Genomic DNA, 18,149 nt, shown 5'->3' on the forward strand with positions numbered 1-18,149 from the left:
CTTTGAAATAAGGGCAGAGGGATCTCTTTCCACCTTGGCTTTCCCATTCAGCTGTCAGATGCTCACAGAAAACCTTTGACTTTCCTCAGCTGTACTGGTGCAGCTCAGCAGTCCTGGGCTGATCAGCTTTCTCCCATGAAGTGCAGCACAGTTCTGCTGCAGTATTATGCTACCAGACACTGCCTAGGCCATGATTTATATTAGAACATAAAGGTGGTTGGTAGAGAGTGGGTTTGCTTTTATTACAGCGTCCAAACCTTCTTGGATAGAAGGAATAACCCTCCTGCAATGCTTTAACCGGTATATATTGAATTATTATTGAATGACAAAGGTGAACAGTGGCTTTCAGTGTTGCACTGTCCGCTCAGACAATAAAAATCTAGGACTGAAGATGTGAAAGTCAAAGCAAGAGCCAAGATATTCCTAGACTAGGAAGCCTCCATGCGTTTAAAGGTTTCTTCTCACAAGTGTGCTATTTATATACTATTCATTTTGTTGTGTGTGGTTTATTTTTGATCTAGGACAATATGTGCAATATTAATAAGGGAACTGATTAATAACAGATATTGTTGCGCTGGTGATTTCACAAGTTCTGTGTGTCCATCTGCATCAATATTCATCCAAGATACAGGAACTCGAACTCCAGTCAAGCACATTTAGGGGAACTTTCAGGTATCTGTGATTCTAATGCTCCCTACATGCCTGGCTTCTTGGCTCACAATGTAAAAGGCAGACAGAAAAGTCCTTCCTTACTCATCCAGCCCCAAAGAGTTTGGAGAAAGCCAGCACTGTCCAGTGGACAAGGTACCGCCACAGTACAGCTGAACCCTCGGAGGCCTGCAGCTTCAATTCCTGCAACACAAGTTACCTGCTTTGTGCTTCTTTTTGAAGTAAATTAACCCCTTCTGACACAGACTCAAACCTGCTGAAGCTCAGAATCAGTTTGGACCACGATGAGAACAGTTCATGGTAGAGAGCAAACCCAGAGAGATGATTACACTGAACACCAAGGGCAGAGAGGAGGCAATCACTTCATCGGTGAGCTACCTTGGCTTATCTTGAGCAGGCAGATTTTAGTCCAGCTCTACACACGATGTCTACAACAGCAGGAATCTGTAGTTGCTTTGTGATTATTTCTTCCTCAGATATGATAGGTACAGCTGACTCTTCTAGGCAATGCACTAAGAGGCCTTCAGGAGACACAAGTGATGGAAGACACAGGAAACACAAGTGAAGGAAGCCAAGCAAAGCTGCCTAGCTTCCTATGTCCTCATGAACAAGAAGTTAATATCTCCCTACATTACAATGAAGAAACAGCACGTTTAGCCTGTAAATTCCATTTCCATCCTCATTTAGCCCAAGACTGAGCAGGGGACTGAAGGTAGTTTGTCCCAGTGCAGGAATTTCTGGGGAAGATGCCAGCACTTTAATCTGCTGATGAGAGCATCACTTTGATAGAACAGCAGGCAGAAAGGAGACACAGCTGACTTGATTGATCAGTTCTGGTTTGTTTCAGGTAAAGTACTTGAAGAGGAGCTCTCCTCCTCCCCACACCCAGCTCCTTTCCCCTTGTCACTGCTTTTGAGGAGTACTCGTGTTGTAGCTGCATCCTGGCTGCTGAGGGACGGCAGACTGCATCAGTACTGCAGCAGTGCTGCTGAAGGACTCATCTAGTCTTAGCGAGGAAACTTTACAACTGGCATTAAGTCATGTTTTAGTCCCATGACTGGCTGGGGATAGCAGCAGAGAGGCAATTGAATTAGCTGGTAATGCCATTCTCTCCAGCTTCAGAGCAAGTCAGCTGTGCTAAGTCACTTCCCTGCCTCACTCCTGTTGCACCTGCAAGGCTTTCACTGGATGATTCCTACAGATCAAAAGCTACACTTGAAGAAAGAAAGTCAACAAACAACAGAAACAGAAGCTCTTCAGAGGCAGCATCACTCTTAATGCTTTCTCACCTTGGAGGGCCTCAGCTTTACTTTGATGCTAAGCTCTTTAAGAGCCATGCTGTGCAGACAGAACACCAGAGTAGTTGGGTGTTGAGGACATCACCTGCCATCACTACAGCAGGGCTCCTGTGTATCCAGCTTTGAACACAGCTCACCTCAACACAGAGGTGGCATTGTTAAATACCAGACAGTATTTAAACCTACCATTTTGAAACTAGAGATTTTCCTCTACCAGGCCCATTCAAGGCTTTAAAGGACCACAAGCTTCAAGCACAATTGCAGCTCCAGAACTCATTAAGTAGCTAAGTCCTTGATTTGCCCCAGTAGCCATAACAAAGCACTTCTTACTCTCAGTTTAAGAACTGCTGTTACAGTTTTACAGCCTGCTTTTCCAGAAGCCACAAGCCAGCAACCTTATTTTCCAAGAACCACAGCTGCTGTACAGCTTGCTTTATTGCTTCACAGCAGGAGTTAACAGCCTTACACAAAATCATGTGAGCTTGAGAGTCTAGAACTCCAGAGCTTTCCTGGAAGCTTGTCCCCCAGCACGGGCAGAGCAAGCTCTGCAGCAGGGCTCCCAGCTCATGAAGCAACACACAAGAACTGAGGAATGATAAAGCATCCATTGGGATTACTGGGTCATTTCCAGCCACATCTATACATCATTGGCAGTAGATGCCTTTGCAGAGGCTCATAAATCTGGCAGGTTTCAGGCAAGCTTCCACTAAGATTACTTCATCAAAAGCTTGCTGTACTGAAGCAACACCTTACCTCTTCAAAGCAGTACGAACCCCATCCTGGCTCAGTTTCAGCTCTCCACACCTTCAGACTAAGCTGGGAATGCAACACCAAAAGGCAACAAACTCCCATAACATCAAACTCGCTTTTTATATGGCTTTTCCCATGCCTAACTAAAGAACCACCTTTCAATTACTGTGTCAGAGCACAGTCTTTACCCAGGGCTTACAGGCTGCTGTCTCTCAACTGATAAGATGCTCTTATCAGCTTAATACTCCCTCTTCTGAAACACCACCCAAACCAGCTGTTTCCTACAGAGCTTTTGTTTGCTTGTAGAACACCTGGGTCCTTAAAGCCCCCTTCCCTTGCTAACTACCTTTTATTCCTTTATTGGCATCACACGTCTCATCTGTCACACTGGACCTATTTCCCTTAAAGGAGCATGTGTCTGAGTAGGTCCGACAAGGCACTGAGAGAAGCACAGTGTGATCCAAGCCATCATCCAGATGAAATCTTCCTTGCCCCAAATTATGAGTAGTTAGAGCTCCTTAATGAAACAACCGAGATATTTTTAACATGATCAGAAAACCTATTTCATCTCCTGACCTTCAGCTCAGAAATAGCTGCACCATTTCTTGACAGAGACATCCAAAAAACAACTGCCTAAAGCAAGCCCACCCCCTACAATTTCAGCCTCAGTGTCTGGAAGTTTGGCATCATCTAACTAGCTGAAAACATGGTCTTTCAACAGAAGATGTTAGACAACTGTCACTGCTCTCAGCTTCTAGCTCTATCTATTGTAATAACAGGGTTAAGTGACCAGGGCTTCAGCTGTTCATCTCATTCTGCGTGCCAGAAATACCCAGCAGGGAGATCTGCACTTTAATGATTTCAGCTGAAGTTGATGGCAAACCCCCTTCCTCTTCCAGAACAGAAAGTGGGCTGCAAAGGGGACTCCCATTTACCTCTTCTCACACTCTGCTATACCCAAACAGACGCAGGTTACCTTCTGCAAGCTGAACAAGCTCTGCCATCAGGTCAATAATGGGTTAAATTCCAAGCAATGGGATGTAGCACTGATTCCCCTAAGCTTCTTGCTAAATGTGTAGTAATATCACATAGGGTAGTAAGGAGAGATCTCTGGAGCTGGGTTATTTGTCCAGCTGGCTCTTTCAGATGAGTTATTTACCCCTTCACCGAGTTTAATCTGTTGAATTTAATCACTTGGGTTATGCTTGTGATCTACCCTTTGCTGGGTGTCAGGAACAGGACTGCTGTTAGAGGCACTCAGAATTACTCCAAAGCTGCATCAGCGACATGGTCAGAATCACAAAGTGATGTGTAATGTGGAGCAGGGTAACCTGCAGTGTCCCTCATCCCTAATTTGGCCCTGCATCTTGCAGACAAACCTGAGTGCTAGCACTTTGCATCACTCTGACACCTTTATAACACCATAAAGGGTCTGTTTGACACCAGGCACACATGCTGATGGAATAAGCTCCGGAATGGATTGGCAAAGAAGGTTATGGCATCAAGAAATAATACTGTAAACATAATTCAAAGTTATATCACAAATACAGTGCAAGGTTTGTCTCATATATAATGTCACTGATAGACCACCGGCCTGAGCAGCAAGGTACCCCAGTGCTGTTCTCAGTTCTGCCAAGGTGACTCAGTTTCCCCATCTGTAAAGGAGTTGTGGCAAAGTGTATCCAGATGAGTAAAATAATTTGAGGCCTCTGAGTGAAAAAGACAATAGGAACGATGTTTAATCTTGCCATACAATGTAATGTATCCCATTTATGATGGGATACGGTTGCAGTGATTTAGTTGTAAGTGTGCTTTACGACTCCTTGCCATTGCCATACGAGCCATGGTTTGCAAACACAGCATTTTTCTGAAGTCCAGGATGCTGTGTGTGAACTCTGGCTGGCCAGGGCTCTTAACAGGGGAGGTTTTAATACCCATTTTAATATGGAGCTAGGGGAATCCATAATTAGAGCCCCAGCGTAGCACTGAGCCCAGTGCTAGCAGAGAGCCTGAAGTCTGCCTACAGCCTGTTTAGGTCTAGAAGCCAGCAACTAAAGATTTCCATACATTAATGTACTTAGTGGAGCCAGCTGTGGAAATAATACTGATGCCATTGCTCACCTCAGTGGGTCTGAGGGCAACAACTGAGCTCCAGCACAAGCTTTACATCGTACCAGGACATTTTTTAAGTGCTTTGCTCTGTGTGTTCTTCGGTGAAGTGGGCATTTGTACTTTAACCTCTCTTCTGTCTGCCTCTCATCACCCCACCTGCAATCCCAAAACTCAATGTGTCTAAAAGCACTGCTGAGGTGAACTGAAGCGCACTCCAAGCTACTTCCTTTGTTTAGAAAGCATAGGGCTGGAGTTGTGGATACCCATGTGTAGTTAGAAGGTCATATGCTAGAGACACAATAATTTCAGCAATGCAAGATCTGTAGGCAAATGTACCTACACGCACATATATCTATATACATAGGTTGCATACAGAAGTTGTGGCTGCCCCATCCCTTGCAGTGTTCAAGGCCAGGTTGGATGGGGCTTGGAGCAAGCTGCTGTAGTGGAAGGTGTCCCTGCCCGTGGCAAAAGGCTGGAACTGGATGAGCTCTAAGGTTCTTTCCAACCCAAACCAGCCTGGGATCCTGTGTATATATGTGAATATACATATAAGAGAATATTTATATATAAGTTAGACCAGCCAATGCAACTGGGGAAAACAGAGAGTTTTTCTTTTGGTTACTGACAGCCCTGGCCACAGTAGGAACTCAGAGGTTCTGGTTTAATTGTACACGGCAAACCTCAGCAGCCCAACTGCTCTACAGCAGAACGCACCATGCGGACACACCTGATGCTACCCCCGTGTGTCGAAGGGCGTTAAAACCAGTGCCCAGAGCACAGTCCCAGCGGCGGTGCTCAGGCCAAATGGGGTTGTTAACAAAGGGGGGAAGCTCTGCACCCTCAACTCTCCTTTAGCCAGCGATTTCCACCCCCCTCCCTCCCGACCGCCGCTGCCCGGTGAGATCCGACGCCAACCACAGAGTCTCTGTGCGGTGGGAGGAGCTCGCCGGCAGGCGGGGCGCTGTGTCGGGCCCGCCCGCACCCGCCGCCGCCGCCGCCACCGCCCCACTCTCGGGCCCGGGGTGGGTGAGTGGGGGAACGGGACCGGACGGGACGGGACGGGAGGGGCGGCGCGGCCGCCGGTGGGGCCGGTGTTGGGGCGGCTCCCCCCGCCGTGTTCAGCGGCCGAGGGGCGGCGGGAGGTCCCTTCGGGAGCGGGGTGCCCCGGTTCCGGTGCCTTCCGCGCTGCCGTCCCGCCCCGCTGCCGTGGGGCTGAGCGCGGCTCTGCCCGCGCTCCTCCCGCTGTGCACGGGGAGCGGCTCACGGGGCCCGCTGCTCGGCGCCGTCAGCGGGGGCTGAGGTGCGGGTCTCTCTCCCGTCGTTTGCCTCGCTCTAACGCCGTCCTCCTGCTGTTCCAGGGCTTGGGAGACCGAGCTGTCACCGCGCTGGGGCCAGGAGGCGAGGCCGTGGCCGTGCTGCGCTGGGTGGTTGACAGGAAAGGCCAAACGCTTAATTCATGCCATCCCTCAGCTTGCTCTTCATGTGAGTCTCCACGTTAAGCCTCTGACCTTCCCGGAGCTGACGGTGGGGTCATTCCTGCTCTGGTGTTTGCATATCCGGGATGTTTATCCTGGTTTTCAGCGAACGTTGCCACTCTTCCCTTCCTGTGTTACCTGCGCGCAGCCCATGGCAGCCCCCATTCGTGTCGATTGTTTTTCAGTGGGGATGCAACAGTAACAAAAAAGGTGTTTTTCATGTTTCCCGTACAGCAAAGGGAGCTTCCAAGGCCTTCAGTGGGTTCCTGTCAACCTGGAACTGATCTGATGTGAAAGTAAAACACATCCCTGGGTTTCCTGTGCTTATTCTGGGCAGTGCAGCACAGCGTTTTGCAATTGGGAGTGTTGTGAAACTGGTTTCAGTCGCTTTGGGAATGCATGTGACTGGGCAGCTGCATCTGCCAGGAAACTACTTGGGTCATTCATTTGCTTGGGTACATAGAAAAGTATGATCCACCCAAACCCTTCCTCCGTGGTAGGTACCTGCTCTTCATCCACCGTCTCTACAGCGTGGCAGTAACTTGCCAGGCTGCAGTGGGCAGTATGTCAGACTTCTTAGTTCCTGGAACAAAGGTTGCTCAAGCAAATGTAAATATTAATTTATTGACTTGAGAAAGTTTGTCATGTGCATTATAACCCCATAGCGGGGGAGGGAAGAGCAAACCTCTGCTTGAAATGGTTATTATTTGTACTGCAGGAGCCACACTGCTGCCCCCTGCAAGTGCCAGCACTGTTTGCTGAATTCCCTAAGTGGATAAATGGAACTTAAATAGCACAGCGAGAAGGGAGGGATGGGAACCAGTCACAATGGAAGGCCAGGAGAGGTGATGTGAGTTAGATTTACAGGCCACGATACACCTTGTTGAGGTTCTCCAGAGCACAGCAGTGTCTACTGGACAGTGGCAGAGCAGGCTGCAGTTGTGGTCACCTAAGTGATGCTCAGCTGCTGAGTGACTTCCATGCAGGAGATGGGGAAGGAAAAGCCAAGGAGTCTCTGTGCCAACTAACCTTTGAGAGGGAAGCTAGGGTGCCCAGAGGGCACAGCAGCATCACATGGGTGCTGTCCTTGGGCTCACTAGGTCTGCCCCCTTCTCACTGCAGCCTTGGGAAGCCCTTTCTCCTGAGAGTTGGAGTGGGGACTGCTCCTGAGGAGGGTCACTAGGGCCTTCACTCAGCTCACATGCAAAGCAGAGGAGTCAGGAAGACACCCTGGGAGCAGGAGTTGCCACATATGCTGGCATTTTGCCTGCTCACAAACAGCAGCCAACAGGTTTCTCACAGCCAGTGTGTATGGGCTGAGAGGTCGGATGTGCTGGGACGCTGCTGGCACAGACACGTTCTTTTTTTCTCTGCTGTAATTGGGTCTTTCCTCCCATTTACCAGAAGGGGAACAACCTCCCTTATCTCCCCTGCTCACCTGGCACTGATCAGAGTCTGCTGTACGCTCAGTCACAGGAGAAGAGAGATCTGCACTCAGGAGGGGCTGTGAAGAAGACAAGTTTCCAGCTACTTGTGCCACTGCAGTTTCTCTGAAGGTCCTGTATTGCTCAGGTGAGTGCTGGGGAGAGAAACACGAGGTTTAGAGAGACCAGTTCAAGCTGCAGACAGGGAGAGATACTCAGAAGTTCCCTGTTCTGCTTTAGTTATCCTCATCCCTTGTGTGATTTAGATCCTGTATCAATTTCCTGATGGAATAGTGTCTTTTCTGGGGGCATTCCAAAGTGAGAGCCAGTCAAGCTAGGGCAACATCTATGTTTTATTCCCCTGCCATTCAGGGGGAGCAAGGTCCAGGCCTTTTGCTCCAGCCTAGGAAAGACAATCCTGAGTAAGTCTGGGAGGGTAGAGGCTAACAGCTTTTGGACCTAGAGCATATGTACAGCTGTAACTGGAGCAGTGGAGACCCTGATATGTTTTTTAGCTGACTGTGAGTGTATGACTTGATGAGACACTTTTCTGTCTTATCTCTGCCTGCAGATGATCAAGTTCATTCCCATACCCAAGACCCGTTTCTCAGTTGTATGGTCATGGAACTACCATGTTAAAATGGTATATCATGCCAGTGCAAAGCCTAGTGAGAGTACCACTGCACCAGTATAACAAAAACATGTACTTTTTCCTCTTGCTGTCAAAAAATGCCTGGTTTTCCCACACAGGTAGGAATAGAAGGAATAAATGTGTTGACCAGAACCAGAAGTTTTAAAGAAGTTAACTGCTGTGTGCTGTGAAGGGTGTGCTCCAGCTGAACAGAGCTTCCAAACAGGAAAATCAAAGAGTGGGATAGCCAGTGTAAGAGCTTCTGAAGTAATACTTGATGTAATGAGAACAGCATAATGGTTTACTCGCTTGTTCTGGATTCTCTCTCTTGAGGCGTAGTCATTGCTGCGTTTCTAGGTGCAAGAACTAAATGTGGCGTTTCTCTTAAAACCAACTTTATGTTGGATCAGAGAAACAAGGATAAATAAGAGCAAAAGGGCATTCTGGTCAGGGAGTCCAGCTGCTGCTGGCTGCAGTGGTTTGCATGGGGGCTGAGTGGAGGAGGCCAGGACGGGTGCTGACATGCACGCTTCAGTGATGGGAAGCTGCAGTAGCAGAACACAAACCCCACATTGTCTCCTGGCCACATAGCCAGCCATCATGAGGCAGCATCCAAGCTGGCTCATGTCTAGACTCAATTTTAAGGACGAAACTTCTTCCCCTGTGTTGTTTTATCAGATCATTTGTCTCCCAGTAGCTCATTAGGACCTTATTCAGCTCCATTCATGAGAGTGGTGCTGCACATGAGTCGCTGAAGTCAGTGTATTAAAGAGGAGCCTGTGTACTGGAACTGCCAGTGGTCGTGCTTGTCTCTGAGCTGCTGTGACAATATTGACATGAAGCAATGCCAAGAGAACATAATACCATTTGAGCAAAGTCCTAAGCAGGAGGTTGTTGAAAGCAGGACTTAATTTGCAGGCACATATGTTCATTTGTAGCCAGCTCTGAAATGTGTGTTCAAATGGACTTGAGCTTCACAGGCTAAAGGCATTGACACCTCCTTAACTCAGCTGTGGGAACAGTGCTTATGCTACCAAAAGACATTAAGCACATGCTGTTTCCACTTCTCGGTTTGCATAAGGAGGCTGCAGTCTTCTCAAGAGCCCCAGTTACTACCGTGGTTCAGATCATGGAGGGTGCAGAATCCATGCAGGCGTCCTGGCTGTTCAGCCATGGGAAAGCAGGTACCTCGTGTTGTGCTTTGCAGTGTTATAACATGTATTGACAGATTTTCCCTCTTTTAATCCTGTCCTCTAGTCCTCCTGGACCTACCTCTTCTCTCCCAGGATGCTGAGAAGAGTCCTGTGCACAGTGCTGTTCGTGGGAGCCTTGCCATCACTGACCAAAGCATCCCAGGGCCACATCTCTGTGGTCTTGCTGGGAGCCACAGGTGATTTGGCCAAGAAATATTTATGGCAGGGTCTATTCCAACTCTACCTGGACCAAGTGAGCAGCGGCCACAGCTTCACCTTCCATGGGGCTGCACTGAAGGCTCTGGAGCCGGGGCAGAGGTTGATGTTTGATGTGCTGAAGAAGCTGTCCTGTCCCCCAGACGAGTCTCCCAACAGATGTGCTGTGCTCAAGGACCAGTTCCTTAAGCTGAGCCAATACCACCAGCTGAAGACTGCCGAGAACTACACTATGCTGAACAGAGAGATCGAGACACTGCTTCGCCAGGAGGGGCTGAAGGAGGCTGGGAGGATCTTCTACTTCTCAGTACCCCCATTTGCCTACACAGAGATTGCCCGGCACATCAACAGCAGCTGCAGGCCCCCTCCAGGAGCCTGGTTGCGTGTGGTACTGGAGAAACCTTTTGGCCATGACCTGCAGTCAGCCCAACAGCTGGCTACGGAGCTGAGGAGCTTCTTCAGGGAAGAGGAGATGTACCGGGTGGACCACTACCTTGGCAAACAGGTGAGCAGCTTGCAGTGCGCAGGTTGAGGGGCTTCGTGCAGGGGGAGTGTTGGATGTCAGCTCTGCATCTAATGAGTGGTGTTCCCCTCTCAAATTGAGGCAGGGCCACCGAGTTTGTTCCCAAGCATCTATTTGCTGTGGAATCCTGTACTTGCCAATCTTACAGACCAGAGGAAATGTGCATCACAAAGTTAGAGTGATGGAGGTCCCCTCTCCAGAGGGAGGCCAGACTTTAGGGGTGAACTGTGTGTGTGCCTGAAGGAGAGATGCAGCATTCATCTGGTCTTCTCACCAAGGTCAGGGCTTTGATTTCGCTGAATAAGCAGTGCACTTTCCCTCTCCTAGTTCTCCCATCTCATTACACACAGGCCTCTCTGCTTAGCTGTGGCTTCTAGAAGCAGCTTTTAATTTGATATGTGATGGAGCTGATGGGATGTTCGTTTTGTGGGATGCTTAGGAGAAGGTTTCTTCCTGCCCTGTGCTCCACTCAGGGCTTGGAGGACTGGCTGCTGCAGGGACAGCTCCGGCTGTGGAGCTGCATTGTCCCAGAGGGAATGTGTTCAAGGACATGCCATCCTTCTTTTAGAGGAATGTGATGCCACATTTTGTTTCAGCCATGGCACTGTGGCCACGTTTTACACAGGGGGTTGTATGTCCGGCTGCAAGGAGATGGGATTTCTTCTCTGTTCCCTTTCTTTTCCTTTTCTCCCCAAAAAAGCAGATGGCTTTAGTGGTGCAAGCATCTGATCTGATGTATTTCAGCACTTTGTAACTGTGTGTTAGTCCCAGGATGGTCTGACTCAGCCCTTTGTCCTTTGACAGATAGAAACTGAGTGTCTTGCAGTTTGTAGTTCAGCCTTTACACATGAAACCTCAAAATGCCTCAGAAAAACCTTTAATGTCTGCTGTGTGCAGTCACTGGAGACCCCATTATGTATCACTCCATTGCTGATTTTCTCCTCTCTGACCCGCTCTGCTCTCTGCTGTGTGACATGTCTGTTAGCGCTCCAGAGCTGGGCACATCCCAGTGCTGGATGGGGCAGTGATACTGTGGCAACGTGGTGAGTTTTTGTTGGGTCTTTGATTTCTCCCTTCACAGGCTGTAGCCCATATCCTGCCTTTTCGAGATCAGAACCGACACTTTCTGGATCCAATTTGGAACCGACATCATGTGGAAAGAGTGGAGGTTGTCCTGAAAGAGACTGTGGATGCTAAAGGTTGGTGAGGCGAGTGTGCAGAGCTAGGGTGGATGAGAGCTGGCAGCTTCATTACCTATGTGTAAGTGGGCCTTGAGGTAGTGGCTGGGGCAGTAACAAAAAAGAGCAGATAAATGGTATGTTGCTCCCTGGAGATAGAGAGGGACTCTTAGACTATGTTAGGGGCTGACTCACTTCCAGGTAGCATTGCTGCTTCCAAGAAAAGATTCCCATTGCAGTTCAGCTGGGAGCAGGGGGGGAATCCCCCACCTTTTTCTGTTGCAGAGTCTGGGGGGGGGTTGTACCTAGATTTCTATCCCAAATCTTGGTAAAAAGCACTGGATTTGGAATCGATGCACTCTTCCGCTGCAGCATTCCAGCTGTTGTAACAACAACGCTTCTGTATTGCTGTCCTGTTAGCTACCAAGCTCACACCGAGTGCTGTTCTTTGGAAGATGCTCTTGCATCTTTTGCCTGGATGTTGCTCCTGTCAGCTAGTTGGTGTCAGTCCAGGTACCTAGCTCAGCCTGTGTTAGTCTGCCCGTTTCTGTCCCTTCCTCTCTGTATTAAGAAAGAGCATTGCAGAGAGAAAACCCAAGTTGCTAGCATGGGTCTCCTGCTGAAGGACATGGCTGCAATCCCTCCCTGCAGTGCTGCAGCATCCGCTCTGCAGTGCTCAGCATAAAGCACTCCAGGCTGGACTGCCACCCGCAGCACTTACTGGGATGTCAGGTGCCCTCGGTTCTGCAACATCAGGGTTGCTTCTCCACTCGCTTTACCTCCTCTCCTCTCTTTCTCCTCCCTCCCTCCCTCCCTCTATTCCTTCCTCAAACACCACAGACTCAGTTAATGCAATTTTATCAAACTTGAGTCATCTTTGGTTTTGCAGCCCAGACCTCACCTGGGCCTGTCTGTGGGAGAGGGATGCACTGCAGAGGGATTAAGGGAGATCAATGTTGTGTGTGCATAGCCCCAGCCCTGTACCCTCCCTGCTCTGAACAACTTTGTGAGTTTTCATTTGATGTCTTTTTTTCCCCTGTGCAGCTTCAGTTGGCAGCCTGGCTCCCAGCAGTTCTGCAGCATTGATTACATTAATGAATGTGCCTTTGGATTAGAGCAAGGGAGATAAATGTATCAATCAATAGGGAAAGCCTATGGCTGTGATGCAGTCTGCAGTGTGCAGCCTGCTGCTGCTGGACTGCAGAAAGGCATCTGTTTGAGTCACTTTCTTCCTAAGTGCATTGTCCTTCTCCCCCTGTTCCCATCTGCGTGAGAGGTCAGGCAGAGGAGGAGAAGCAGGGATTTGTGCATGGAATTTTGTCTCTGAAGGCTGAGCCAGAGCCTTCTTAGGACATGAAAACAGGGGAAAAAGAGACAACAAAGAGCAGCGTTTATTGCATGGACCTGCTGGGGTCCCTGTTCTGACCCTGCTTTCCAGCTACTCTGTCAAAGCTTTTGTGTATAACTGCACGTTGTGTGGAGTCCAAGGCCTGGGTGCTGTGACCTGTGGGACAGGAGTGTCAGGGTGATGGTTACACAGGGAGCCAGCATCGTGCTGTATGTGGGAGGTTTGGGCTGGACATTGCTGCCAGTCACTGACTGCAGCTCCTGAAAGCACGAGCAGTCCAAGAAAGCAAAGCTGCCTTCTCCTTTGTGAACTCAGCAAGAGCATTACTCCTGCTGGGTTTAGGCTCTGTAAGCGCCCAAAAGGAGGATTATGTCTGGCTCTGTGGAGAACAAGCAGTCCCCTAGAACCTTTTATCTCTATTTTAGTAGCAGAGACATTTTGGAAGCCCCTCTGGAGGGAGAGCAAAGGCTTCAAATGAATCATAGAATGGTTTGGGTTGAAAGCAACCTTTGAAGATCATCTAGTCCATCCCCCTGCTGTGAGCAGAGACATCTTTCAGCAGATCGAGTTGCTCCAAGCCCTGTCCAACCAGACCTTGAACCAGTGATGAGACATCCACAGCTTCTCTGAGCTCGGTAGCTTCAGGTTAATTACTGGGCCAGGAGAAGAGGAGCTTGGTGCAAACCAGCTAGGGCTCGTGCTCTTTGTTCTTCTTGGCACACACATTACACATGCAGCGGGCGAGTCTGCAAGGAAAGCACATCAGCTCACCAGCATCTTACCTCCTCTTCCTCCTCAGGCCGCACCAGCTTCTATGAGCAGTATGGAGTCATCCGGGACGTGCTGCAGAACCACCTCACCGAAGCCCTGATGTTCCTGACCATGGAGCTCCCAGCCAACGTGAGCAGGGCTGAAGAGGTTCTGCAGTGCAAGCTGCAGGCCTTCCAGTCCTTGTGGGGCCTGGAGAAGAACAGTGCTGTGTTGGGTCAGTATCAGGCTTATGCCAGCCAAGTACAGGAGGAACTGCAGAAGGCACAAGACTACATCAGCACAACACCAACCTTTGCAGGTGAGAGTTTGGTCTTGGACCTGGAGAGGGGAATGGTCTAGAGCTGAGGAGAGCAGGAGATGGGAGTCCTTGTGTGCTGATACCAGGTCCGTGACTCTGGACCTCACCGCGGACACAGGGATGTCTCCAGGCATCCACCAGCATGGCAACTGGGAGGTGTAACAAGATAATGCTGTTGTCATGGTAGTTTACTAATGATCCAGGGAATGAAGCATTGCATAAGAGCTAAGTCCCATTATTCTTGATAAGATCTCTGTGTTATTTTTAGAAGTGGCCCACAAACTGCTTTACCTTTCCATAAAGACAGGTTGTTCCCTGCATCTGAGGGGTAAAGCATTGGCAGCTCTCTGTGATTTAGTAGACCACGAGGCCATTTCTGGCCACGCTGCGTCTTCTGCACATGAAAGATTTTGTCTGAGTGATGCTCGTGCTTAGAAACTGGTTTCATGCAAGATGAAAGGAGGCTTATCAGGCCTGTGGGAAGCACAGCAGGGTAGCTGGAGGGCAGTTAGTGCAGTGATATCATGAAAGGGCTGAATGTGGAGCAAGAAACACAGTGGATGCCAAGGTTTCTGGGAGCTAAGGAAGGAGAATGTTAGGTAGGTGATAGCGATCCCCTCAAATCTGCTTGCTGTTGAGGTTTAATTGGGTAGCACTGTCATTTCAGGTGTGCTGGTTCACAGCGGCAGCCTGCGTTGGGAAGGGGTCCCCTTCCTCCTCACTTCTGGGAAAGCTCTGGATGAACGGGTGGGTTATGTCCGTGTTCTCTTCAAGAACCAGGCCTACTGCATTCAGAGCGAGACCCTGCGGGATGCGGGGCACAGCCAGTGTAAAGCCAAGCAGATCGTCTTCTACATTGGGCACGGTGCCCTCGGCACCCCTGCGGTGCTGGTGAGCAGGAACCTCTTCAGGCCCATCATGCCAGAAGGCAGCTGGAGAGAAGAAGTGGGTCAGTCAGAGCTGCGCATCTTTGGACAGCCGTTGTCTGATTACTATGTGTATGTCCCTGTGAAAGAGAGAGATGCATATTCTGTCCTCATCTCCAACATCTACCATGGCAGGAAGGACTTCTTCATTACCACTGAGAACCTGCTGGCCTCCTGGGCATTCTGGACCCCGCTGCTGAACAGCATCTCCAACCAGCCCCTGCGCCTCTACCCGGGGGGTGTGGAGAACCAGCACCTCTTAGACTTTGAAATGGTGAGTGGGGAAGTGGCTTTCACTGTGGCAGAGCCATTGGAAGTGCTGAACCCCAAGAGGCTGATGCCAAGTGATTTCAGGACCATCCAGTCCAAGTTTCGGCAAAGCCCCCTGGTCTCAGCGTGGTCTGAGGACCTGATTTCCCAGCTGGCTTCTGACATGGAGGAGGCAGCAAGCAGGGCTGTGGCACGCTCTGGGCACTTCCACCTGGCCCTCTCGGGTGGCTCAAGCCCAGTGGTCCTATTCCAGCGGCTGGCCAGACACCATTATGCCTTCCCATGGAAGCACACCCACATCTGGCTGGTGGATGAGCGCTGTGTCCCCCTCACTGACACTGAGTCCAACTTCTTCAGCTTGCACAACCACCTCCTCCAGAGCGTCCGGGTGCCCTACTTCAACGTCCACCCCATGCCTGTGCACCTGAACCAGCGTCTCTGTGTGGAAGAGGACAGGGGCACGGAGCTGTATGCCAAGGAGATCACAACCCTCGTGGCCAATGCCAGCTTTGACCTGGTGCTGCTGGGGGTGGGCACTGATGGGCACACTGCCTCGCTCTTCCCCCACTCTGCAGGCGGTTTGGAAGGGGCTCACACCGTGGTGCTGACTGAAAGCCCTGTCAAACCTCACCAAAGGATGAGCCTGAGCCTGCCCCTCATCAACAAGGCCAGGCGGGTGTTTGTGCTGGTTTTGGGGAAGGGTAAGCACGACATCACCACCCTGCTCAGCAGAGTGGGCCACGAGCCCAGGAAATGGCCTGCCTCGGGTGTGAGCCCCAGCTCTGGCCAGCTCGTGTGGTATGTGGATTATGAAGCTCTGCTGGGGTGATGCCTTCACGGTGTCCCTCCTCCCTTGGCTGCGTGGGGTTTCCTACACAATGTCCATGTTTTCCTGTTGCCAGCAGCAGCTTCATCGCTGAAGGACTCCTCTAACGCATGGCCTGCAGTGCCTCTGACAGCTGAGCTCGGCTCAGTGTTCAGAGCTAAGTAGGAGCCAGGAGCCCAAGGCAGCATTTCTGGCTCTGCTAGGGGTTCTGACTGCCACTTTGGACAGATTACCTCACCTTCAAGTGCCTCTGTTTTCCCTGTCAGGCCTTTGTGGTCATTAGCATTATTTAACTACCTCCCAGGCACTACAGGAGACTTGTTAAACAAAGTACCTGCCAAATTTTATGGTTATTGTTTTAATTCTCAGGTTAGAAGACAGTGATAACATGTTTATCCCTTACCCTGGTCAGCCTGGCCAGGACAGTGTCATTGTCTCAGCAAAATGATGGTTCTGTGCCCGTGGGTCTGTAGTCTCGTGTGTGTGCAGCCCATGGGGGTGTCAGCCAGACGTGGACTATGGCTGGAAGCAGAGACACCCATCTGCTTTTGTGGTACGGAGCCCCTAAATGGTGACAGTGCTTTGTGAGCTCCCATGTGGTCCTGAGTCTTTGCAAATTGCCCAGCAGCAGAGGCTGAGGTTATAAGCAGTAATTTGCTGCTTTCATTAAGTGCAGAGCTGGTACCATGGGGATGGAGAAGGAAGACACATTGCTTTTTATGCTGTTAAAATAATGGGGACAGGGTGAAGAATGTGGCATTCACAGAGCTGTTATTTGGCTGAAGTGCAATAATTGTTGAGGGAAAAGCTTGGTGTTCAGAGTTGTTTGGGCTTAGCTAGCAAAGAAATGTTTTCTTTAGCTGTCTTTGTCTCATTCTCTGAAATGACCTTTTCCCTGTTCTCAGAATTGAGGCTTGCCATGGCATGGAGTGCCTTATAAAACTATGGGAGGTGGCTTTATGAACTATCCACATATCTGTCAGTACAGCACACATTAACGTGGTTACAGTGTTTGCAGATGGTGGTGGTGGGGTTTGAGCTCAAAGAGACTGACTTAGAAGGGGAGGGAAGTTTGTGCTTATCCCTTGAGCACACGGAACTAGCAATTGCCTCTCTGACAGGACAGCAGTAAGTGGTTATAGACATGTGTAGTCCTGTTGCTCACAGGAGGGGTTGGACACATCCAGTCCTACCTAGAGACCCCATTCTCCCCGTCCTAATTTTCACCTTCGCAGGATGCTGGCCCTGTTTCCACAGAGAAGTAGCTGTGTGTGTGTGTGACCCAGGGCCTGAGGGCTCTGCAGGGACCCCAGTGCTGACAGGAGATGGCGCCTGGACCTCGAAAAGCAGCAGTGGTGAGGTGTGTACTGCTCTTTCAGCAGGGCTGCTCAGGGACTGTGCCAGGCTTGGCTGCCCTTCACAGCCCTGAGCCTCCCAAGGGAATAACAGGAACGTCAGGAGTGGACTTGGGAGTCTGGTGACCCTTCAAGGACCTAAAAGTCTGCAGGGAAAAGAAGGAGACTCTGCTTTGGAAAGCTGGGCAATAAGCATTGGCTTCGCATCCTTCCCTGTGCAGGGATCTGCTGGATCCTAGTGATGCAGATGCGAATCCAGGTACAAATAGGTGCTATGGACTGACAGCACACGGAGCAAGGTGGGCAGGTCTGTACAGCCTGTATTCAGCCAGGTTCACAAGGTGTTGCCTTTCAGCATAATGCTTGTATTGATGCAGAAATCAGAATTGCCTCTGCTGAAGTGCACTGCACAAGCTCTAGAGAGCCTGGTACTCGCACCATGCCTCAGCCAGCAGCGCCAGGGAGAATGTAACCTGGCAGAAGACCTTGGAAAAGGCCAAATTCTCAGGGAATGGCTGTGGTTTCTGACAAACACCCCCCCCACCTTGCAGATGGTCCAGAAAAGCTGCACTTTTCATGCTGTATTTGACTAAGCTGAGTTGCGCTGATGCGCGTCGCGTTGCTATAGCCTGGGAAGGAAGGGGAGTTGTGGAGTAGCTTTCTCAAGAGCTCAAAGGCAGAAGGGACACAAGTGCCTTTAACTGGTCTGTTTTGGCAACTGGGATGGCTGGTTATTCATCTCTTGTGGGTGTTCATGAATAGGTGCTCCTGCCTGCTTCGTGGTTACAGGCAGCCTCAACTACAAGCACAAATACCAAGGGGTGAAAATAAAATGCCAGGGGAAGAGAGTAGCCTAAAAAAGCAGGAGGAAGGCGAGCATCTT

General features: G+C 50.0%; 1 protein-coding gene across 2 annotated transcripts; it reads left to right on the forward strand.

Annotated features, from left to right (window-relative positions):
• The first annotated feature begins 6,271 nt into the window (after positions 1–6,271).
• Positions 6,272–16,369, forward strand: H6PD (hexose-6-phosphate dehydrogenase/glucose 1-dehydrogenase). Of its 2 annotated transcripts, none has more exons than XM_062604251.1 (5): positions 6,272–6,314; positions 9,620–10,276; positions 11,376–11,493; positions 13,620–13,889; positions 14,557–16,369. In XM_062604251.1, the coding sequence occupies exons 2-5, from the start codon at positions 9,650–9,652 to the stop codon at positions 15,912–15,914; spliced, it is 2,373 nt and encodes a 790-aa protein (XP_062460235.1). In that variant the 5' UTR covers positions 6,272–6,314; positions 9,620–9,649; the 3' UTR covers positions 15,915–16,369. The 2 variants fall into 2 exon arrangements, with proteins under 2 accessions (XP_062460235.1, XP_062460226.1); XM_062604242.1 differs by lacking the exon at positions 6,272–6,314 and adding an exon at positions 6,837–7,879.
• The last annotated feature ends 1,780 nt before the right edge of the window (positions 16,370–18,149 follow it).

Source organism: Pezoporus occidentalis, unplaced genomic scaffold, assembly GCF_034315485.1.
Source record: "Pezoporus occidentalis ecotype Australia unplaced genomic scaffold, CSIRO_AGI_Poc_V1 ctg119, whole genome shotgun sequence".
NCBI lineage: Eukaryota > Metazoa > Chordata > Aves > Psittaciformes > Psittacidae > Pezoporus > Pezoporus occidentalis.

Excerpts from the sequence above, each read along its gene's own strand:
- H6PD (XM_062604251.1), top strand. The coding sequence starts at position 9,650 with ATGCTGAGAAGAGTCCTGTGCACAGTGCTGTTCGTGGGAGCCTTGCCA. Across the intron at positions 11,494-13,619 it reads AGAGACTGTGGATGCTAAAG|GCCGCACCAGCTTCTATGAG; the intron begins GTTGGTGAGGCG and ends CTTCCTCCTCAG. Across the intron at positions 13,890-14,556 it reads CACAACACCAACCTTTGCAG|GTGTGCTGGTTCACAGCGGC; the intron begins GTGAGAGTTTGG and ends CTGTCATTTCAG.